The sequence below is a fragment of the Gobius niger genome (genome assembly GCF_951799975.1).
Source record: "Gobius niger genome assembly, chromosome: 17".
In the NCBI taxonomy this organism is placed as follows: Eukaryota; Metazoa; Chordata; class Actinopteri; order Gobiiformes; family Gobiidae; genus Gobius; species Gobius niger.
In genome coordinates, this window is record NC_136868.1 from 7,181,283 (window position 1) to 7,204,828 (window position 23,546).

A 23,546-nucleotide genomic window follows, 5' to 3' on the forward strand; every position below is an offset into this window, starting at 1 on the left:
TTAGTTTTAACATTTTTAAACCCTGTATAGTCCTTTTAAACCTATTAAACATGAAACAAAGGTTCACCCTCCCCTTTACCTTAATAACTTTTTGTTGCATAACTGAGACAATGAAATATTTACAACTGACTTATTAAAATATTACTTACTTTTAAATCCTTTATAATCATATGAAATATACTAAAAATAGTCTATATGGTAATTTACTTAATTTACAATAAATTATACTTGTTTTTTTGTAAATACCTCTCTGTGGAGGCAGAGACGTGTGAATCCGGATGAGGGAGTTTCAGTGATCAGTGCATCAGAGCGAGTAGCAGCGAGGGATTGGAGGGATTAGCGCTGTGGCTAGCGCTATGCTAATGGAGAAAAAAGCAATAGTATTTAATAAACGCTGATTTTTTCACTGTAGCCTACATCCACGAACTACCGCGCACCTTTACTAGATTGCGAAGTGAACAAAGGCACGTAGCAGAGCACGTATGTCATCAGCTGAATGAAAAATCCCGTGCCTCTGTGATTTGGAAATCACGTTGTGTAATATTGCCATAAAATTGTTCAGCCCTTCTCCAGGATCAACCATTTGACCAGAACTTCCTGAACATTTTGACTTCTTTGGAACATTTAGAGCATGTCTAAACATTGACTGTTCTTGCTTGAAGACGTATAGACGTACACTTATGATGGTTTATACATAAAATCAATATTTATTTATTAATTTGTCCACAGAAGCCTCAGATGTGTTCGTTCAAGCTTTCTCCATCCGAAGATATGAGCCCTATGATCGACAAGTGTTTTGATTGCTATTATATTGTGGATTTGTGTTTTAGAATCAAGATTTATCTCACGGTGCACATTTTCAACATCGAGCATTAAAGGGGCAAGATGCAAGTTAGCCATTTTATACTCACTACTGCCACCTCAGGTCATATGTGTAACTGCAGCTTCCATATTAAGCTTGTGCATGACGGCAATTCGGACCCGAAGTAAAACCTTTTGAGTGACAGTGCAGGATTAAATACTTGATTTTAACATTTTTAAACTCTGTATAGTCCCTTTAACAACTGAGAAAAGACTAAAGTATGAGCTGGTAAACTAATACATTTCCTCGCTTTAATAACGATGTTAATACGTCACTGTTTCCCCAAAGGAGTGAGGTTAGACGATGACACGAGACAAATGTAGAGTATAAACTTTAAAGCCGTAATGCTCTGTCGAGGAGCTGATCTATTGTAGCTCACAGGCCAGAATAAAGCCTCAAAAACAGCCCGAACATTTGTGAAGATAAATCAGAACCTTCAAAGGCTTGTTCTACTCCTCCATCTACACTTATTTATGGAGGAAAGATGAATGTATATGTCTGCCAGTTTGGTTCGATGTATGCGAGGTGCCTTTTTGAGTAGGAATTACAAAACATTATGGTGGCACAAGGCTGAAACATTCTCCCATCAATCCAAAACATGCACAGTAGGCTAATCCTACAGCTCAAGTTCGGCGCTTCTGACCATAAATTTGGTTTGGGAGATAGATCCTGACGCTGAGGCTCTTGCTCTCCGGTCAGGAAAAAAAAAAAAAAGTACTTAATGTAAAATGTTCTTTGTTAATGAATCAGCCATAGTTGAAGCTTAAAGCTGCATTATGGAACTTTTTTTTTATGTGGAAAAGAAACTTACTTTCCATCACAGTGGCTCCAGGATCAATTGTTTGTAGTGTTTCTGGTAGATGGCTGACGCTCTCACCAGAAAACTTGCAAAACAATTGATCGTGGAGCGTTGTAGAGACATGCTGACCACCCATACAGCCATTGGGTCACAAAAAAGTAAATCATATCGCAAATTTTAACACATAAAAAGTTCCATGATGCAGCCTTAAATGCGGTCAGCTGGACTGGATTGATTTAGCTGAGGACTTTCTTCTATGTTCAGAAGCTTCTTCTCACTCCTATTAAAACTGGTTACATGTACAAGCTCCCGGTCTTCTTAAACACTGGCCTTTCCAGGGGTCGAGTCCAGGACTATACTGGTACTTTGACGATACTTGGTTTACGATACCAATACTTGAGCGATACTTTTTACGATACTTATACTAAAATATTTATCATTTAGAACCAGAAAACAGAATAATGATGTTCACTAAATAGAATAGTCTTCATTTTGGGCTGTGGTGAAACTTGAAGTAATTTGGGCTAATTTACATTAAAGGTGCATTATGCAACTTTTTATGTAGAAAAAAAGTTGATATTTGTGCGTATTTGACTTTGTAATGACCCAGTGGCTGTATGAGTGGTCAGCATGGAGCCTTTACTTTCCATCACAGTGGTCTCTACAACGCTCCAGATACTATTGTTTAGTATGTTTTCTGGTCAGCAGTGGAGAACCTTCCACACTAATGATCCTGGAGCGTCCTGGAGACCACTGTGGTGGAAAGTAAAGGCGCTATGCTGACCGCTAACACAGCCGCTGGGTCACTACAAGGTCAAATATGCACAAATATCAACTTTGGTTTCACATTAAAAGTTGCATAATGCACCTTTAACAAAGCCCTTTGAGTGTAATTCATAAATCATTCAGTCAGTCATTTGCTGCAGTTGTTATTGGTAAAATGAGTGGTTGATTTCAACACTTTTGCTTCATATCTATGGACACAGAACGGTTTCTGTTTATTGTTTCTCCCATGCACTCTACCTTTGACTCCAGCCATAGCTTTACAACTGTCAGTGCTTTCAGATTCAGGGATGAGCTCTTTATCTGTTACTATCCCCGAATTAAACTCCTGAAAACAAACTCCCTTTTCCAAAACAGCCCTGTTGCACAAAACGACTTGCGCACACAGTTATTGCTTCACTATCGCTCACTCCCCCTGCCTTTTGCTCAACATTTGATTTATGAATTAATCTAAAAGATGGCCACATGTGTCATTAAGAGCACTGTAGAAACTAACTCGTCTTACTCCGCTCCAGGTTTTGTGTGAGAAAAAGGCCCAAATGATTAAAAATGTCCAGACTTCGAAGGAAATTAAACACAGGTGTCTCCATTGGGGATGCGGACAGGATATTTGTTCAGAATCATCGAAAGTTGTGAACATAAGGAGAAATCTTTCCAGGCAATTTGGAAATCAACAACAGTGAACCCTATAAAAAAAAGATGTTGGACTGCGTTTGCAAAGAGAAAACTTTGCGGCCATTAATGTTGATAGTGAAGATGTAGTGGATATAAAACTGTCTGAAGCTCTAATGCGTTTGAATTACTATCATAAAGAGATGTTTTTTCCACACTTTAAATGGTGTACGCAAGAAGGAAAGCAGGAGAAATGTGTTAGAGTAGTGCGTAGTGACCGCAAATTGCTTAAATGAGTGTCTTCTGCTGCCAGCTAAACATGCTTGACATTTTTGCTATTTATTTAGTAAATATTGAGGTTTTATAACAGCTTTTTTGGCATTTAATACTATATTGTGCGAGTGATTATTACTACATCATATCAAACGTACAGGCAGATTAATTGTTGAGGTTGCAGTTTTAATATTAAAGGGACTATACGGAGTTTAAAAATGTTAAAATGAAGTATTTTCCTACATGTTCCAGCAATGTCTTAATGTGTAGAATGAGCTCAGACCTGCTCACCACAACTGTCACTCAAAAAGGTGTTAATTCGGATCCGAAGTGCCGTCATGCACAAGCTTGAAGGTGCAGTTACACGTATGACCTGAGGTGGCAGTAGTGAGTATAAAATGGCCAACTTGCATCTGGGCCCTTTAGAGTGGACATGTCCTGCATATCGAGCCTAGGAATAGACTTAACCTCTTAACCCCCGCCTTAACAAAGCACATTTTCTCCACTTTGGCTTTGCCTAAATCTATGGATGGATGAAATGCAACAAAAGAGTGAAGAAAACGTGATGAAAAAGTGACAAAAATGTGCGACAAAAAAACGCAGGCAGTTCAGCTTACCGATGGCCTTGTGTATGAAACTGATCTTCAGTCGACTGAACCTGGCCCGTATATTCTGCAGTCTCCTCCCTGTAGCCTTGAAAAGACTGTGTGATGGGTGCGAAGGGGCCCTGGCGATTTTGACGGCGTTGTTACGCGTTATTCTGGCCTATAGGCTGCGACCTTTTAGATTTGGGTAAAGATGGTTAAGGTAGTTAAAAAGCTTTGATATTTTACGTTTTATTATTTGAAAATATATCTCTGTAAGAATTAAATAGTAACAGTGAAAGGCAGGTGAAAGAGCTGGTGAAGATCTTGACTGGGGCTCCTCCTGCTGGCAGCTGTAGGAATAATTTTCTTGAGAAATAACTTTCAGGTTGGATTCGGTGTGTGAGCAGCTCCAGCAGTGCGTGATCAACACACTTCGAGCACAATGGCTCATAATCGATAATGTTGGAGTATCGAGTGTAATCAGGAAGTAGAGAACGAGGCACTGACACCGTAGAAGAAGAAACAGCTAAATTTCCCAGCTTTGTCCGAGGATGAACTCAAAAACTCTGTAATTTTGCATTGATTTAGTTGAGATTTAACAACAGCCCTCTCTCCTTTCTCCTCCCTCAGATCCGGTCTTCTCTGACAGCTGTAAGATCGACACCCGGTTCCTGTCGCTGAATTACCTGGGGGGATACGTGGAGCCCCAGCCCTCCATAGGCTGCGTGCTCTCGGGGCCCGACAGAGACAGGGAGGTGCACATCATCGAGCTGCAGGCCCCCAACTCCAGCAGGTGAGAGGATTGTGGACAAAAACATCTAACATAAAGGCATATTGTTTCATTACGCAGTCCGGCCGTTTACGTTGGCCCGACATGGAGACAGTTCACGCCGCGGTGTTCCTCTCAGACTAATATTTCAAAGAAGGATCTTAAAGTTCACTTGGCCCCGTAAACCGCTGATTATGTCCAGGCCAAAGACAATGTGATAGAAAGTGCTTAAGCTTATTGGAGCGATGTCTGGTCAGCACATGTCAGGCTTTTTCCTTCCAAAAGTATCCGTTTTTAATTAGCTGGCCAGACTTTTTGCTCGGGCTGCGTCATTTTGGAGAAACACGCTGTTAGTAACCATGGCGCAGCAGTGACACGGTAGGTGTGTGTTTATAGTGAGTTTATACTTTCATTAAGTTTGACAATATAAATGTTTGGAACTTTCTTTGGCTCTTGTTGCTAAATCAAGGTTAAATCCTGAAAGACGGAACTGAATAGACACATTTTAAACACAGGACTGGAGTGAATCTAAGCGTCAACCTGTTGTTTTTAACACACGTTTACTGTATTTTAATATTATGGACTTGTACTTGAGACAATTGTTCATTTGCATCACTCAGCCCCAGGGCAGCTGTGTCCACAAAAGTACACTATCATCACTTCAGGGTTTCCGCAGGAACATTACACATTAAAAAGCATTAAAAGTCATTAGGCAAGGCACGTTAATTTGTAGAGCACAATTCATGCACATGGCAATTCCAAGTGCTTCACAGTTGCATAAAGTTACAAGAAAACAGATAAAATCAATAAAAACATCCACATAAAATTTATCAATTACAGTTAAAGGCAAGAGTGCAGATAAAATACGTTCAGTCGTATGCTCGGGCAAGAAGAACTGTTTTCAGCCTGGATTTGAGCATTGTCAGGGTTGAGGCCTGTCTCACATCCTCATGATGACTGTTCCAGATTTTAGCTGCATGAAACTAAAAAACGCAGCCTCACCGTGTTTAGTCCTGACTCTGGGAACCACCAGGAGACCCCTCCCTGAAGTTCTCAGGGCCCGAGATGGTTCATACCGCTGTAACATGTCAGAGATGTACTTCAGTGCTAAACCATTCAAATTAAATGAATTTTGATTCGAAATGGCATAAAATCTAAATTTATTGGAAAGTTATAACATTGCTCAACAAGATTACTGTATAAGTTCATCGAAAATTCCGCAATTATATTCCGCTTTGACTGAAATTGACCACATTTTTTTGCTCAAAAGTGTCCAATTCTCTTTCCTCCGTTTGATGAAATGTTTGCAAATCTGAAGGAATGAAATATGCGCCAATTTCTTTATGAGTATGTCGCATTGAAATTTAGTATTTGGGTATTAAAAAACATTACATTTGCTTCTGCCTGTATAATCCCTGTCACTAAATCATTGAGGGTTTAATGCAATGGGCAAGATTTTCTCAAAATGCCACAATAAATCCAAGCCATTATTACTCTCTACTTCATGAAGCCATGAACGCCTTTGAACCCGTGGTTGACAGTATCTCAGGTGGTCAAAGTGCTCGTCCACAGATCCAAAGGTCAGTGGTTTGAATTCCAGACACTTCATCGAACACTCCTGTGTGGATGTTGTGTGTGAAAGGTTGACGTTGGTCAGAGAGGCCGAGGCGGGAGATTGGCCCTTGCTTTTGTTTTGTGGCTTGATACATAGCTTGCCACCACCAAGTATGGAGTGACCTACAGTGTTATGCTTTGAGCCAGCATTATTATTATAATTATTGGCACCACTGCTCATCTGTATCTTTTCTTGTCTGTGTGGATCACCATAATCTTCAAATCTTCAAATGTCGAAACTGTGCTAGGTTAATACTATTCAAATAACAGTAATGCCTTTTTATACTTTGAAACCCTGCTTGAAAGCATCTAAATGCTGTCCCTCTCTCTGCAGTGCGTTCCAGGTGGATGTGATCGTGGATCTTCAGCCTCTGGAGGACGACGCCCCTCTGCACCGGGACGTGGTCCTCGTCCTCAAATGTGCCAAAGCCGTCAACTGGGTCGTCAAGGCCCACAGAGTCGTCGGCAAACTGGAGGTGCTGGTAAGTTGTGCGAACAGTCGGAGACCAGGGTTGCTGTCGAGCTTTGAAGACCAGAGTGGGAAGATAGATTTTATTTGTCTAAGAAGTTAAGTCTGCTGACTGCCGGAGATGGAAAAGCCTCTGAATATGCATGTGGCTGCGTCAAGGGAAAATAAAGTGAACGACAAGTCAATCTAAGTGAGCTACAGGTCCATCCTCGCACCTCTTGGTTCCTCACCCCCACTGGCAGGAGATGCACCTCTCCGTGAGCCACTTAAAGCGCTGGCTGTGTTTGTATAAGTCGGGATAAGCGCGCCTCTTGGTCGGCGTGCAGCGCTGCCTCTCCGTCGGCATGCAGCGCTGACTCTCCAGGCCTCTGCGGTGTTTGTGCAGCTGTGGTCACCGCTCCACTCAGACTGATGTCAGGACAGCTCCGAACGTGACACTAAGAGCAGCAGATCGGGTTCTGTTTACGTTTTTAAAAACACATTTAAAGCGACTACTACTGCCCACTTTCCCAGTTGTTCGACGGCCAGGCCAAAACCAACACAGCTACCATTCTGTGATTTTCATTACATAAGTCAAAGTGGACCAGTTCTTTAGTCTGACGTCAGCGTTTCATTTTGGTCTAAAGTCATTCCTTTTTGTCCATGGGTTTCAAGTAATGTAATGTCACCATAGAAACAAACGCTTTTAGTTAATGATAAAAGGATTGGCATTCATAACAGGAAAAAGCAATGTGACTGAAATCCATTTAAAATGAAGAAATAACGAAAAAAATATACCGTTAATTGTCTGAGCCTGTTCTTAAAAATGTGCCATTGTGGACCTGTTTGAATTTAGCCCACGTTTGCCATACAAATGAACGGAGAAGCCAGGCCCTATATTAACCTCTTATACCACGTTGGTCAGTGGTTAAATCACTGAGATATCACTCCGCTTGCGGGCATCGCCATAGTAACGCATAACACAGCTGAATCAGATAAACGCTTAATTAGCTAACGACACGAGTGACAGGAACGGATGAGGTGGATTTTGTTGTTAATTTTTGGGCCAAAATAAAACTGATGAAGGGAAGTAGAGGAAAGCAAGCAGCTAGGTTAGCCAACTGTTAAAGAGGGGGTATTATGCTTTTTTCAATCACATAGCACCAGTCTATATCACACTACAATGATGACGAAACCTTCTGTTGGTCTGTAAATGCAGTAAATTAGAATAACTGCCTTGTATAAAATTGCTCTCTCAAAATGGCTGTAGTGAATGTCTTCAAATAGGCCTCTGTCTCTTTAAGAACCTCTGACCCTTTCCGACACGCCCCCTCCACACACTGTCTGTGGCATCAGTGGGGAGGGGGTTCTGCTGAGGAGCAGTGGTTGGTTACTCGGCTGGTGACGAAAGCTCGGAGGCGTCTCCAGGAGGTGGGGGCGTTCCTAGGAGGACTCAGGCAAACCTATCCCTAAAATGGCTGCCATCAGAGTTTTTACAGATTACTCAAAAATACGTGAATGTGCCAAGGCAACGCTTCAGGCATGTTTTTAATGAGGGAATGACATAATAACATGATGTAACGCTTGAAAAAGTTGATTTTGCATAATACCCCCCCTTTAATAAAATATGAGCTTTCCATTTCTAGTGAAAATATTCATTATTTTTATTTTCAGACCTAAATTGAGTGATCCCTGCACTTAAGCATATTTGGCTGGATCAGTAAAGTCAAACATAAAAGTTTCAGTTCATACGACCACCAGGTATAAGCAGACGCTGTTTCGATAAACAATTGAGCTTCAGGTTAAACAGTATAAAAGTGAAATAACTTCTGCCCAGGAAAGCCGCATATCTGTGTTTACTTCCACGGAAAAGAGCTTTGTTAGTCCTGTTGTGTTGTGATTCTGGCGATCCAGTGTGTGCTTATGTTGTTTCGTTGAGCCTGAGACTAACCTTCAGACAGAGTAAGACCGGCTAAAACCCACATAAAATAGTCCCGGTCGTTTGGCATATTTAGTGAGTTTAGTAAATGAAAAAAAAACCTTTGGTACAAAATGTAACGTTTGTGGGGCCGTGGTATAAGCGGATTAAACAACGGGGAGCCGTGGTTATAAACGCTTATACTACACGAGGACTGGTGTTCTTGTACTTAACCTCTACCTGAACCGAGCATATTTTCTCCAGTTTGGCTTTTCCCAAATCTAAAAGCTCCTTGAAAAACCTAGCAACATAACAGAGACAAAAATAAGTTGAAAACAAGGATGAAAACACAACAAAAAAGCAACCAAAGAAAAACAGTAAAAATTTGACCAAAATGTGACGAAAAAGCAGCAAAAAATGCCACAAAAGGGTGACAGAAAAGTGACAAAAACGCAATGAAAAGAAATGTCAAAAACACAAGGAAAAAGATCAGTTTAAATGAGTTTTGTAGGTCTTAGCTTTCAAATGAGGCGTTTCTCTGGCCTAGAGTCTGTAAGCTTTTAGATTTGGGTAAAGCTGAACTGGAGAAAATGCATTTGGATTAGGCGTGGGTTAAGAAGTCATATCAAATCACCACTGTCCCACCTCTACCAGTCTAAAGAAGTTCTCCCTATCTCTACACAGAAGTAAAAGACCAGCTCCTTCAGAACAATGTAGCTCCATTCAACAAGTAAATATCAATTCTTTCATAAAAGTGTAAACAAATGACAAATGTAAACCTTGAGGATAAAATCTATTCAATGCAATCACGACTGTAGCTACTTTCACTACAACACTATCCGACACTGGCCTGTGGCGTTTGAGATTTATTAAGCACTTTTTAAGCTTCTGAGCCACCGATTTTACGATGATCTGTGCGCAACAAAAGCCGGTCTGTGAGTCGGGGCATTATTCCAGCCTCGTGTGCAGTCTTGCCTTTCCTGTTCAAATTGTGAATCACGTCGCTGAGGTAAGAGGCATGTCATAGCTCGAGAAGAGGGGTTTAGTTTCCTTCAAAAATTCAGGTCCAACTGTGCTCCGTGCGCAGGAAATAAAAGTTTGTTCACACAGAAATTCCCCACCCGTGCACCAAGTTTGAGGAGAAGTCTGGCCTCTGACACGGCGAGCCATCAGTCTTTACAAAGGCTATCGGATCACACAGATAGTTGACACTTTCCCAAATGCTATTGCACAACTCAAGATGCTCATTCAGTAATGGAAGTTATGGAGAAAAGTTCAGTTTCGGTCTGTTGAAATACTGATATTTACAAAAAGATACAAAAAAAGATAGCAACAGTCCAGGTTTAGTCATGAATTTCCTGATTTAGTTTAATTTTAGTCTTGTTTTGTTGCTGATAAAGTATTTCAGGCAAGATAAGATAAGTCTTGTGACATATATTGCATAAATGGTTTCACCTTTTAACCCCTACCTTAACCAAGCACATTTTACCCAAATCTAGAGACGCACAGATCCGGTACTGGTATCAGATATCGGAGCCAATACTGGAAAAAACACTATATCGGGTATCGGCTACAAATATCTAATACCGAACCTACTAGTTTTGGTTCTCAAAAACACAACTTTTACCACCTGGATCAAGCTGAATATGGGCATGCTGTATATTATTGTAAAGCTAAAAAGCTGGAGAATGTATTATGCTGAGTTAGTTTTAACCTTTGCAAATGTTTTTTTGATCACTTCGCAAAATTCTGCGGTTAGCAATTGCATGCGAAAGTTAGCGGGACGATGCTAATGCTAACGAAAACTAATCATTCATGATAGAAACAGCCTACCAAAAATGTATTCAAACAAAAGCCAAGTGTATTTTAGTTTAAGAAATAACTGATCAGATCACTTAATGTGAGTTGTTTATATGAATGTAACTTAAAGCAGTACTAAGTAACGTGTTTACCTTAATAAATCCTTTCCGTAGCCCCTGTGGGGGTAATACAAGTGTTTATGGGATGATTGGAGGGTCTTTCATCTCCCCCTGGTGTCTCTGGCCAGAAAACTTGCAACTTGACGACCACCGGATCAGAGCAACCAATACACACTATTAGAATCACAAAGAAGAAGCTAATGGGCAAAGCTAACTGCGGGCTAGCGCCACTTTAAACAGTATTTACAGCCAAGTTTGAGTGAAAAAAAATATTTCCATTGTATAATTGGATGTACAATATCCCTCTCTCCCTTTGTCTTTTCTGTCAGCGTAGTATTTACTCTCCAAGACAATTAATAAGTTAAAAAATCACAACTTGCTACGACACCTGCAGTTGCGCTTATGGCCTCTAGGGGCAAGAGCTACTTAGTACTGCTTTAAAGCTTGTCATATACCCAAGGATATTTAGTGTAGAAAAGTCATCCTTGTCAAATGTTTATCCAAGATTTTATCAATAGATATAATTGATAACTGATCAGTAACATGACTTACATTGACTTTATTGATCTTACAATGGAGAAGAGTCAATTAAATTGTTCAGTTTCTTGGTAAATATCGGATATCGGCAGATACTCAAACCCTAGTATCAGTATCGGTATCAAAAAAGCTGGATCGGTGAATCTCTACCCAAATCTTAAAGCTTCTCGACTGGAAAGCTTACAGCCAATAGGCCAATGTAAGGCCTTGTTTGAAAGCTAAGACCGACAAAACTCATCTAAGCTTCTTCCTTGTTTTGTTTTGTATCCCTTTTTTTGCGAAAAAGTGACAAAAATGTGACAAAAAAACGCAAATAGATACTTTAAACCAGTACAATCTGCTAAATGATTCTCTTTCCCCTCACAGGCGTCTGACACAGTAAGCATTGGCTCCGGGACTGAGAGGTTGATGCAAGTGACTAAACTCCCGAAGCAGCCTCTCCCGCTGGGCTCCCAAAACCTGATCAAATGGGCCGAGGAGCACGGCTACAGCCCGGTCACCTCCTACACAAGCACCGCTGTGGCCAACCACTTCAACCTCAGGCTCCGCGAACCAGGTAACTCAATCAGCCGCTACGACTGTGGACACCAAAGCATGTGCTCTCTCCGTTATGTGCTCTATAATTAAAGCCATCGTAATAGGATTTTAAGCACCGCACTCTGTCAGGCTACAATGAGACGTTCAACATGAGGCAGGATCGACTCGATAGCTCAGCTCCAAAAGGCCTCTGTGATTATTTGGTTTTATTCCCATATCGGGCAAAAGCGCAGCATGTTTAATATGAAATGTTACATACAGTATTGAATTGAAGAGGATGTGTTAAACGATTCAATATAATGTTGAGAGTTCCATCCCTAACAACCCAAGAAGGCTCAAACAAAAGTATTTTTTTCTGTTGCTCACTTTTCCTCTGTCTGTATCATTTCAGATATAGTTGACCCTCTGGAGAGTATGTTCTTTCCGGAGCTCTCCATCCGCCATGACTCTGGTCCTCACCACGAGCCCCGCACTGCCCCGCGCCGCTCTGAGCTGCCCTTCGACCTGCCCTACCTGCACCCCTCCCTTGACGACCGGCCCTGGGACAGCGAGGGACCCGAGGAGGTGCAGGGGGTGCTCAACGTGGGGCTGACAGTGCAATGCGAGGAAGCCAGGATGGTGATCAGCATCGACAAAGAGAGCCTTAAAGTGAGTTCGATGCATTCACAGCGTACTCAACTTGAGTTTTCTCAGGATTTCTACACACTCAAATTGTTTGAGATTAAATACACAGAAAGTGGACATGATGAGGACTAACATCAAGTGAGAGTTTCATGTAATCTCAGAAGAAATTACACTAATCCCTCTCCAAAAGTATCCACTAAAATGTTTCTCCTAACAGTTTTTTCTCAGGATCTCACACATCTTTATCAGAATTGATGATTATGTACATGTGTAGTGGACATAATGAGGATTTTTAAAACAGTGAGACTTTTCAGTATATATGGCACTGTGGAACGCTTTGTAGAATACTGAACTCGCTGCTTTTATCATAGTCCATCCTAAGTGTATTTTGTACATTTTTGATACTGTACAAGACAACATGACTTGCACAGTATCAGTAATTGCAAAAGAGTTAATCCCCAACTACGTTGGTTTAGCATTTTTATATGATCAGTATATGCTGATGTGATACTGTACCTGCCCATTTACACAGTGTTTTTATGCAGAGTCTCCACATAAAAACATGCATAAAAGTTGAGGAAAACTGAACTTTAACATATACAAATGAGTGACTATATTATGTCTTCCTTTCCTTTTTGTTACTTTACTCAGGCAAGCATGTTTTTGTATATTATAAACACATTATCTGAACCCTTTTGCAATACTGATAAATAAAACTTTGCTGATGTGAGTATGACGCAAACGAGAGAGAAATTTCACAACCTTTTGGTGTGTGAGCAGTGAACGCATTAGCCCACATCACAGACTGGAAACTGGCACTGGCTGTAATTAGAATAAGCTGGAGCGGTCGACCACCTTACGGGGCTTGTTTATTCCTGGGAACGCACTGCGCCTCCCTCCCCTTCAACAATTCTCCAAATGAGTTAATAAAATTCACCGTTTGATCTTTATTCAATTTAGCCGCTCTCTTTCTCAGGCAAACGGCTTCGCCAACGCCAGCCTCACGCTTGAAGACCCAGAATGCAAAGCGACGGTGAATGCGACGCACTACAGGCTGGAGACTCCACTGGACGGATGTATGACCACAGTGTATCCAATGCCGGGCAGCTCCACAGCCCTGCACATCAACTCGGTGAGTGTGGAACATGGCTGACACGCTTTAAATGGGGTTTAGAGACATAATGATCTCTAGTGTTTGAATTTTCTGTGATATTATTCAATTTCATGGTGACATTCGAGGCTCTGAAGGAACAAGTCTCTCATCAGATGCAAAATGGACATAAAAATGGCTTAATTACTGGATCTTAATGGTCATATTCCTATGTTAAAATAGTATTAGAGGGAGTAATACAAAGATACACCCTTGATGAAAAAAAAAAAGAAATAAATCCCAAGTTAAATCCCAAGTAAAACGGCCGAGTTTGTGCATCGATAAAGATGGCAAATAGAACTGGTGACAAAGGACAACCCTGGCACAGTCTAACATATTAATCCATGCATTTGCTTGTTGCTTTCACATTGCCAGAGTAGCCTGTGGGGGTCAGAGGGGAGGCACAGGTCAACCCCAGAATCTTATTGCCAATCCCACGCATGACTATAGCCTGGCCAGAATGTACACACTATCCTATTCTTTACAAAGACGTGTAGTCTGGGATCAGCTGCGATTTATTTGAATTCCCGACATTGATTGTCAAGCATATTAACCAATCAGAAAAGCCGGATATCATGCAGGCGGCAGCAGATTTTGCAAACAAGGAAGTTAATAGTATAATAATAATAGTGGCATCGGAGTTTTTGCCACAAAAACTGAAGGATACAAGGAGTCATTAGCAATTAGCATCTTAGGAGGAATCAACACAAATGCACAACAGCTTTTTCAATCAATGTAAGTTTGAAATGGGACAAAAACACTTTCGATAGATGGCAACAAGAAGAAAATCCTCTTAGAGAAGATTAAGCATCAACATCTACGGAGATACATTCTTGTTAAGTACATTTAAGAAAATATTTTACTTTAATTGATGATTTAAAATGGTTAATGGCTTTAAATAGGACAATCACAGCAGTAGGATTTACATTTTTACTGTTTCTGTTGCTTCATGTTTGGATCCAGCTTTACCTTCTTTGGGCATGCGTTTTCATTTCTACTGAGCTAATGGCTTTGAATAACCACTAATTTATCCATGCAAGTTCATTAGAATGCTAACATTTAAGTGTTACATTTTCAATTCAAATGGTGCTACCCGATCACTATGATATATCATTTCATAGTACATGCAAAAGTGGAGCAAATCATTCTATTAAAAAGATGTGTTTTCTCATTTACATATTATATTTGTGGCCACAACGATGTACACAATTTCAAACAAAAAATCGCGTTAACACACCTGACATGCTTGTGCTCGGCATCTTGATAATTGACCTTTCTTTGGATAGCAACTGGCTGTTTGAAAATGTTTACATCTGATTGTAGATAGATTTCAGAGCCTGACAGGATAATTAGTTTTGACAGTTTAAATCTTTTGACAGAGTGTGAATCCCTGCCTGTCTTTGGACCAAAACTATATCACGTTTTCAGATCTTTTCCGTTGCTTTCAAAACGGTAACATTATACTGTGCAGCCCTTGTCTGTGGTAAACCTCAACTGTAAGACGTTTTCGATTGCCTTATCCACTAAAATGTTTCTCCTAACAGTTTGGTGGGATCTTAAATTGAATTGACATCTCCACTTAACCTCATTATTGTGGAATTCTCTTCGTCTTTGTTCGAACAGGCAGAGATGAATCACTTCCTTTGCACTGTTGTAATCCCGTTCATGGGGAAAGAACACACTGTCTGTTTCAGAGCGAGGCCCGTGTCCAAGGTTAGCTTTTGTGCAAACGCTTGGACCCAAAGAAAGTCCGACCTCAGGCCAAAAATATTTATTTCCACAAGGGATGCAACTGTAATGACATTATTAGGATGAATGACAAGAGTCTCTCCCATATCTAAGGTTTTATGCATATACAGTTGTAAACTCCTGGGTCTTACAGGCAGTTATTGTTTCAGTGGGATGTTGCAACTACAGAAACTTTTTTGTTTAAGTAGTAATGTGACAATAAATGTATCGTAACATTGACATATATAAATTCTACAACACCTTGGCCTGAACCTCCTCATGAGAACAAAATCTATTTCATATCTAAAGATGAATGATAAGATAAATGTGACACTCATGCTTTCAACTGCTCTGTGCTGAAGTTATGGACTTTTTGATGTTCGGTGATCGTTTTAGGTTAAAGCAGTACTAAGTAACTCATGCCCTTGAGGCCATAAGCGTCACTGCAGGTGTCGTAGCATGTTGCGATTTTTTTACTTATAATTGTCCGTGAGAGTAAATACTACGCTGACAGAAAAGGGAGAGAGGGATATTGTGCATCCAATTACACTGTAAATACTGTTTAAGTGGCGCTAGCCCGCAGTTTGCTTTGCCCGTTAGCCTGTAGCCTAGCTTCTTCTTTGTGATTCCATTAGTGTGTATTGGTGACTCCTACCCGGTAGCAGCAAAGTTGCAATTGTGGTTTTCTGGCCAGAGACACCAGGGGGAGATGAAAGACCCCCCCAATCATCCCATTAACATTTGTATAACCCCCAGAGGGACTACGAAACCAACTTACTTAGCACTGCTTTAAAGTGCTCTACTAGAAAAAGAGAAAACATTTAAGGAGCAGGTGTTATTGGGCTTTCTGCGTCAGTTTTCTCAAAGTTCTTCATTTCCTCTGACATATTATTGAACTTTCGTTAAGATAATCTTTTTCATTTTTTTTCTGCAGTCCCTATAGTGAAGTCATAGGACACTTTCATACGGTATTTTAACCCAAATTATTGGTTACACATTTTCCTCAATATGAGTTTGCTGTAAAAAGAGACAGTAAAAAAAAAAAATTGCTTTGAACTAGTGCACACAAGAATTTAACACATCATCAAGGAACAAAAACAGACAACAGTGATGCAGATAGTCGAGAATGTCGTCTTGTAAAAAGAGGGTAAGCTGTTCAGACCCTGCGGTGCATTGTGTCTTTGGGCAAGACACTTCACACGCCTTCCCTCAAGTGTCTGTGGGTGAGTGGGTGAGTGGTTCCTTGCTGTAAAACGATTTAAGTGCCTAATATAGGTGGAAAAGTGCCATAGCAAATTGAAACCATTTATAATTTATATAACTATGATATAAAAGTGTTTCTCCTTCCTGTTTTTGTGCAAATTACCAATGTGTTTAATGGAAACCCAATGCACTTATTCAATATGTTGCCATACATTCATCCCCTTTTCTCCAAGATGATTTAATAACATTATCAACAGCTTAAAAATAGTGTCAAGACAGAGTGAAATAGACTTAAAAATAGTGTCAAGACAGAGTGAAATAGACTTAAAGTCAAAACAAGACTTAAAATGCATATAACTGAAAGTATTTTATCTACACTCTTGCCTCTTACTGTAATTGATTAATTCTATGTTGATGTTTTTATTGATTGTATTTTTTTTCTTATATTTATGCAACTGTGAAGCACTTTGAATTGCCTTGTGTATGAATTGTGCTCTACAAATAAACTTGCCTTGCCTTGCCTTGCCTTAAATTAAGTCTGAATTTGAGTCATGATGTAGATTTCAGTTTGTTCTGGTCTGTTCGAGACTGTTTTGTTTACCTCTCTGGCCTCCAATCAGTTCCGTGCAATCAGAAACATTTCATTGATTTTTTTTTTACTCTCCTGTGAGTCCCTCTGCTGAAGTCATGGGATCGCTCTTCTCTTCTCCATCCAACTTATCACTTACACGTTGCTTGGAAGATCTCAAAACTTTGGCTCCTCAAATGTGGCTAATTCATCAACGCTTTGTGAATCCGTCCAAACTTCTTGTGTCTCGAGTTTTTGTTCCTGCTCTAAGTTCTGCCTGTTTATGTCCCACAGGTTTTGGTTAGTCACGCCGAGTCCAAAGACGGCAGCGGCGGACCCTCGGACGACGACCCCGCCGATCCCGACCCTGTGGATGTGCCGTTCCCTAGAGGGGCCGTCCCGGACCACGCGGAGCCCCCTGCTGTCATTAATGTGAGGGAGGAGCGGAGTGAGAGGGGTGGAGGGAGGGAGGAGGGGTGAAGCGGGGGGGGGTGGAAAAGTCAACCTCTATATTTTATGCATGTACTGTTGGACCAGGACTGCGTTTCCCACAGTCCCTCGGTGCTAGTAAAGCTTCTCCGGGCTTTAGCAGTTTTCCCTTTTTCAGTGCGGGATTCTGATTTATTGCGGGACAGCTTACATAACCTGTACAACCAGACCTCAGTCAATGTTTACCGCAGCAAAGGGGGTCTCCAGAACAACTCCCATTCTCATAACATAATCACCTCGTCCTGTCCATCACCGAGCGTCTCAAATGGAAAGTGTTTTCTGCAGCGCTTGCTTCTCCGATGCATTGTATTCCTGTTTTAGCCTTGATTTAGTCCTACAGAGAGCTTATTATTGTCCTGGAGGTCTGAAACGGATGATGGAAATAATATATTCTGCATCTCTAAGCCCTTTTTTAACCTAAAACTTGTTGTTGGTCCAGTTCATATATAAAACTAGTTTGACAAGGTTCATTTAGTCAGCCACTAGTATTGGAGATGTTGAATTATTTTACCTTTACATGTTCCACAATCTGCAAGCTGTCCTCAGAAGTATCACTGGTGTGCAAGTGTATATATATAAATAACCAGGCACATTTTCCCCTGTTCGGCTTTACCCAAATCTTAAAGCTTCTACAGCCACCCAGGCCAGTGCCTCAGTTGAAAGCTAAGACCTGCAAAACTGATCTAAACAGATCAGCTTTTTCTCCCTCGTTGTTTTTTTGTTGTGTTTTCACCTCATTTTTGTGGCTTTTTTGTTGCTCTTTTTTGGCACGTTTTCATCCTCGTTTTCATAACTTTTTTCTTGCGCTTTCGTGCTCGTTTTTTTGTCATTTTTTGTTGCTCTGTTGTGCCTTTTTGTTGCGTCTTCATCACATCTTTGTCGTTTTTTCATCGCTTTTGTTGTCATATTTTTGTTGTGTTTTTATCTTCATTGTAATCTCGTTTTTGTCACTTTTTTTGTTGCTCTTTTGTTTTCATCCTCGTTTTCGTCTTATTATCGTTGTTTTTTGCTGCGTTTTCATCTTGTTTTTTGATGCTTTCTTTCAAGACGTTTTTCTTTGGGTAATGCCAAAACTGGAGAAAACCTGCTCAGCTTTGGCGGTGGTTAAGAGGTTGAAGATAAAGGAAGTTAAAAGCAGCACAATTGTCCTTAAAGACATTTCGATAGGGTTTTAAAAATGTATTTGGCCAGCCCTGTGTTAGACCTAGTTTAGTTCTGCCTAGTGTAGTTCATTTTCAGCCTGTGCAAACACAACAAAACAACACAGTAATAATTTGTAAAAGAATTGGCACGGCTGATAAACAAATACATGCTAAGCTAAACAAAGTCATGTGTGTAATTATTGCTTTCTCTCGTTCCTCCTCACTTTTATTTTAGTTCAACTGCACATATTCAAAGGAGCGGGAATCCTCAGAAACGCTGCCCAGGATCGTCCCGGAGCTGCAGAGGCCGAAACAGATCAACGTGTCGTTCAACATGGAGCTGTTCAACACTCTGCCGTTCAGCGGCCCCTCACGACAGGCTTTCCACACCGTGTCACAAAACCAGCAAGTCTACGTGCAGGTAAGAGAGTGGAAAGGGGCTCTCGGATTTCTCTTTACCAACAATAACCCGCTAATGAATCTCAAATGACTCTAGTTTTGTTATGAATGAACCAAAGGATACTGTCGGCTATACTTCCACAGTGCTCAACATCTTTTATCAGATGTTCAGTTAGAGAATGTGTCTCTGTGCAGCTCTTTGTCTAAATACACTGTACTTTGTTTGGATTGCAGGGTAAACGCATAATCTATGGTTCTTCATTGTATAGAATTGTAAAGAAAGAGTAAATATTATCTATGATGTCAGTGATTATGTTGACTACAGGACAATGGCCTTTGCTGTGTGCTCTTAAATATACAATGAGATGGGAAATGTAGGGAGAATGCACCACTTTGTTTAGTCTAAAGTTAATTCATTACATAATCACAGGCCAGTCTCTGTTTTGTCACATCCACCTCACTACTCCCTTCTGTTCTATCACGGCATGCTTTTTATTTACTACTTGAATGATATTTTAACGTACAAATATTTTTGCTTGAGTAAATCTTGTGTCTAAGATTGTCAGCTGTACCGGCTACACATAAGGGATCAGTTTATCAGTTTAGGCGTCGTCCCAGGTTGGTTCATACTGTATATTTACGCTTATGGCCTCAGTAACTGAGGGGGTGAGGGTAGGAATATAACATATTACTTACACAGCAATACATTAGTCATTGCAATTTAAGTAAATCAAGTTACAAGTGCGTTTGATTGGTTTGTATAGATGTACAAACAAAAAAATGCAGCACTAAATCAAGTTGGACACTGGTGTATAAGATCTGCAGTCTGTAGTTAATGTCGTCAACAAAACACAAGAGAATGGGAGAAAGAGAAGGAAAAGGAAATCTCTGACTCAGCTAGTGCAACTCAGCTACATTATTACACAGTAATATGTAATACAAACATATGACATTTTTAAAGCTGTAGTCACTAAAATGGAATATATTCCAATTTTTACTTACCCAACACTGGTCATTGCATAGTGAAATGAATCACCACAATCCTAACCCTGCTCAGTATAAAAGTATAAAGACAAGAAGCATTGTACTTCCTTGCGCTCCACAGTCTGCTTTGATGAGCTGATTTATGGAGATATCAGACGGAGATGCCTGTGTGACAGCGCAGACGCGGAGCCAGTCACTTACAAAGACCTCACTGTGAAGGAAACCTCGCAGTGAGACGAGAGCTGACCTGAAACTGCTGCCGACCGGAGCCCTCCTCAACGCAGGAGAAATGCTCAAGTTGATTAAAAAACAAGAAGTATTGTGGCGGCTAGCTATCAATATTCAAAATGAATTTTAAAGTAGCAAATTTTCAAAACGCTTATTTTGTCTAAGTTCAAAACCTTTTACTGACATGAGAGACAAAACAAGACCGAAGTCATTGCAGTGCTTTTACTCACTGATCAATCAATTCTTACTTTTACAAACATTAATAGTGCACTCAGAGCTCCGGCAGTGACCATTGTATTTCCCTAGTCAGTGCTAAATATTCTTATTAAAAAAGAAATGTATTAAAAAGTAATAATATGGCAGAAAGGTAAAAACTATATCAAAGGGTAACTGCTTCTTACTTGTCTAGATCTTACGGTTGAATAATTTTTATGTAGTTTAAGCCTAATGGTAAAGTCATCATTAGAAATCCCAAAGAGAAAATGGGATAGATAATGACCAGAGGGAGTGCACTGTGGTTTGGAGTGGAAACTGCTCCTTCCATATTGTCTGGAAGTCAAGTTTGAACCCTGATGAGTTTTCAAACAGTGCCTTTATCAGCCTCTTATTACAATTCTGAAAGAAATGGATCAAATGTTTCCATAAATCTTGAATTGCATCTATTATGTTTAAAACGTCTACAAAAGTAAGTACTTCACTCTGGTCACTCTGCAGCCTCTCTCTCGAATCAAATGTCAAATTGCAATTTTTAGAAATGCTAAAAGCTAAGTGTAAAAACAGAGCTGGTCTGCACTGGATTTCAGTCTTTGCATCATCAGTTTTGTGAAGTCATTATACACTGTGAATGAATAATTATTAATTAAGCCATATGCTGAAGACTGAAGTAATAATATTTAGGGAACAGGTGTTTCCTGGGCATCATACAGGTACTGATTTTGTTACTGGAGTAAAAGTGCAGATACTGTACTAGTCAACAAATATTACTCCAATAAAAGTAAACTCAGTCAATTTTTTACTTAAGTGAAAATAGTATTGATCAAGTGTACAGTAAAATTACCTTTGCAACTTAAAAAACACAAAGTGGCGCCCAGATACTCCCCTGCACGGCCACAAACCTTCGTTCTGATTGTGAATCAGTGACATCATTTCTACACAGCGACTTAGACATGATCTTTTTATATTATGTATTGTTTTATATTGTTGTACTGTAGACCTTTTTATGAAGCACTTATGGTCAACATAGAGTTGTTTTGAATTGTGCAATATAAATATATTTGATTTAATTTTTAATACAAATAAGAAATACTTTCCCCTCATATCATTTTACACACAAAAATGTCCCATTGTCTTGTCCGAACTCCAAAACGAGGAGGTGTTTCTGCCAAAGAAATGGCAGCAAACCTGATGATTATTGAGATTGTGATTTCGATAAAATTTTGATTTATTGCCAAGCCCTATTGTGGAGTAGAAAGATTTGTATTTATCTATCAAATGTGGTGGAGTAAAAGTAATCAGAGGTGGGAGACTCGAGTCAGACTGGAGTCGCAATTTTCGGCACTTGAGACTTACTTGACCAAAGCTCTAAAAAGACTTAACTTGGACTTGAGGCCAATGACTCTCAATGAGTTGCTGTGACTTTATAGTTATTATTTATTTGACTTAAACTGTTGAAAGATCAGGATTCTTTGCGTAAATGTGGCGCATACACATGGTAATTAGCCACATGCTTTTTCGGCTTCCTGACTTAGTCTAATCAATACAGGCAGTGCAAAAAGGCAGGAGGAAATGCGTGTTTCTTTGGATGAATTAAAAGTTTTCTACAGTGAGTGAAGAGGTGAAGGTTCGTAGACATTTATTAAGGACAGGAAAACGTTCGAAACAATGACTGAAGTCACGGCGCAGACAGGAGCCTCCAGAACGACGATGTGTAAGAGCTGGATTAATGACAGAAATCTTGGAGCTTTTCGATGTTTTAAGGCGTCCTCATGAAAGTTACTGCATTTAGAGGCTATTTAACACAGCCACACAGAGCCCAGTGACAGGGTTTGAATGCTGTGAGGAATCTACTTTGAGCAGGGGCGAATCCGAGTATACAGGGGCTGGGGCATTACAGGGGAACCACTGACGGAAGAACTGCCATAAACTAACAAAAATAAAACATTATTTTATATTTATCTTTCAGACTGCAGGGAAAAGCAACTCATGTTGAAAACAAATGTATTTTTTTTTTTTTAATTAGGCCTCCCGGACCCCCTTCCTTAAAATGCTGGTTATTTAGATAGATAGATAGATAGATAGATAGATAGATAGATAGATAGATAGATAGATAGATAGATAGATAGATAGATAGATAGATAGATAGATAGATAGATAGATAGATAGATAGATAGATAGATAGATAGATAGATAGATAGATAGATAGATAGATATTTACATAGACTGGAGCATTTCAATCCATTCCGTTTTTAAAAGAAAAAGCTTACATTTTCTTGATTTAAGCTAAATCTTGAGAAAGCACTTTATATTTTCAAGTAGATTACACACATTTTTAAAAAAAGAATTAGGCTTAACTCTGACGTTTGTGACTTGCTGGCTGAAGAAAGACTTGACTTGACAAAAGCCAAAGAAAAGACAAAAGACAAAGACTTGGACTTGCTTGGGATTTGGACCTTCAAGACTTGGACTTGACTTTAGTGACTTACTCCCACCTCTGAAAGCAAGTTCTCAACAAAAAATACTACTCAGTAACCGTCATATCTAATTGCAATCCAAAATTGAGCTGCGGTACATTTGTGGATTCTGCTTTTATCATAAGACTGACTCCCCCCAACATGGAACCATTTGAAAACCAAAGTAGCTCTTGACCCTCCTTTCACCTTTGCACAAACGTAAACCTGTCACCGTCAGCTGTTTTTTCTGCGCAGAGACTGATTGTTTTTCCCCCTCCCCGATGTCCCTCAGATCACCTCCGCCGCTTCCGACCCAGACCTGGGCTTCACCATCATCTCATGCTTCATTTCTCCCACCTCCAACCAGCGAAGCGCCTCCTCCGACTACCCCGACTACCCCCTCATCGAGACGGTTTGCCCCACGGACGACTCCGTCAAATTCCACTCGCCCCAAAACCCCCGGGTGCACGCGCAACCGGCGGAGACAAAGACCTTCAGTTTCAACTTCAACTCAAAGTCAAACGTGTCCCCGCTCTTCCTCCACTGTGAGATGTCTCTGTGCTCCAAGAAGTCTTCAGGATCGCTCCCAGCGGTGAGCAGACGCAGATTTACGGGTTTGCTTTTATTGCGGCCTGTCGGGGGCTGTTAGACAGATACGGTAGACAGACTTCACTGTATCACACTATAGGACAATCAAAACAATA

At 40.3% G+C, this 23,546-nt stretch overlaps 1 protein-coding gene across 1 annotated transcript in view; it reads left to right on the forward strand.

The window, feature by feature from the left end:
* The window catches only part of tgfbr3 (transforming growth factor, beta receptor III), a 124,015-nt gene that overhangs the window by 81,919 nt on the left and 18,550 nt on the right, over window positions 1–23,546 (forward strand). Inside the window, exons 5-12 of the mRNA XM_079575449.1 lie at window positions 4,547–4,709; window positions 6,634–6,781; window positions 11,488–11,677; window positions 12,050–12,306; window positions 13,259–13,414; window positions 17,226–17,363; window positions 18,798–18,983; window positions 23,135–23,434. Coding sequence (XP_079431575.1) covers window positions 4,547–4,709; window positions 6,634–6,781; window positions 11,488–11,677; window positions 12,050–12,306; window positions 13,259–13,414; window positions 17,226–17,363; window positions 18,798–18,983; window positions 23,135–23,434 — 1,538 coding nt within the window. The remainder of the gene's footprint in view (window positions 1–4,546; window positions 4,710–6,633; window positions 6,782–11,487; window positions 11,678–12,049; window positions 12,307–13,258; window positions 13,415–17,225; window positions 17,364–18,797; window positions 18,984–23,134; window positions 23,435–23,546) is intronic.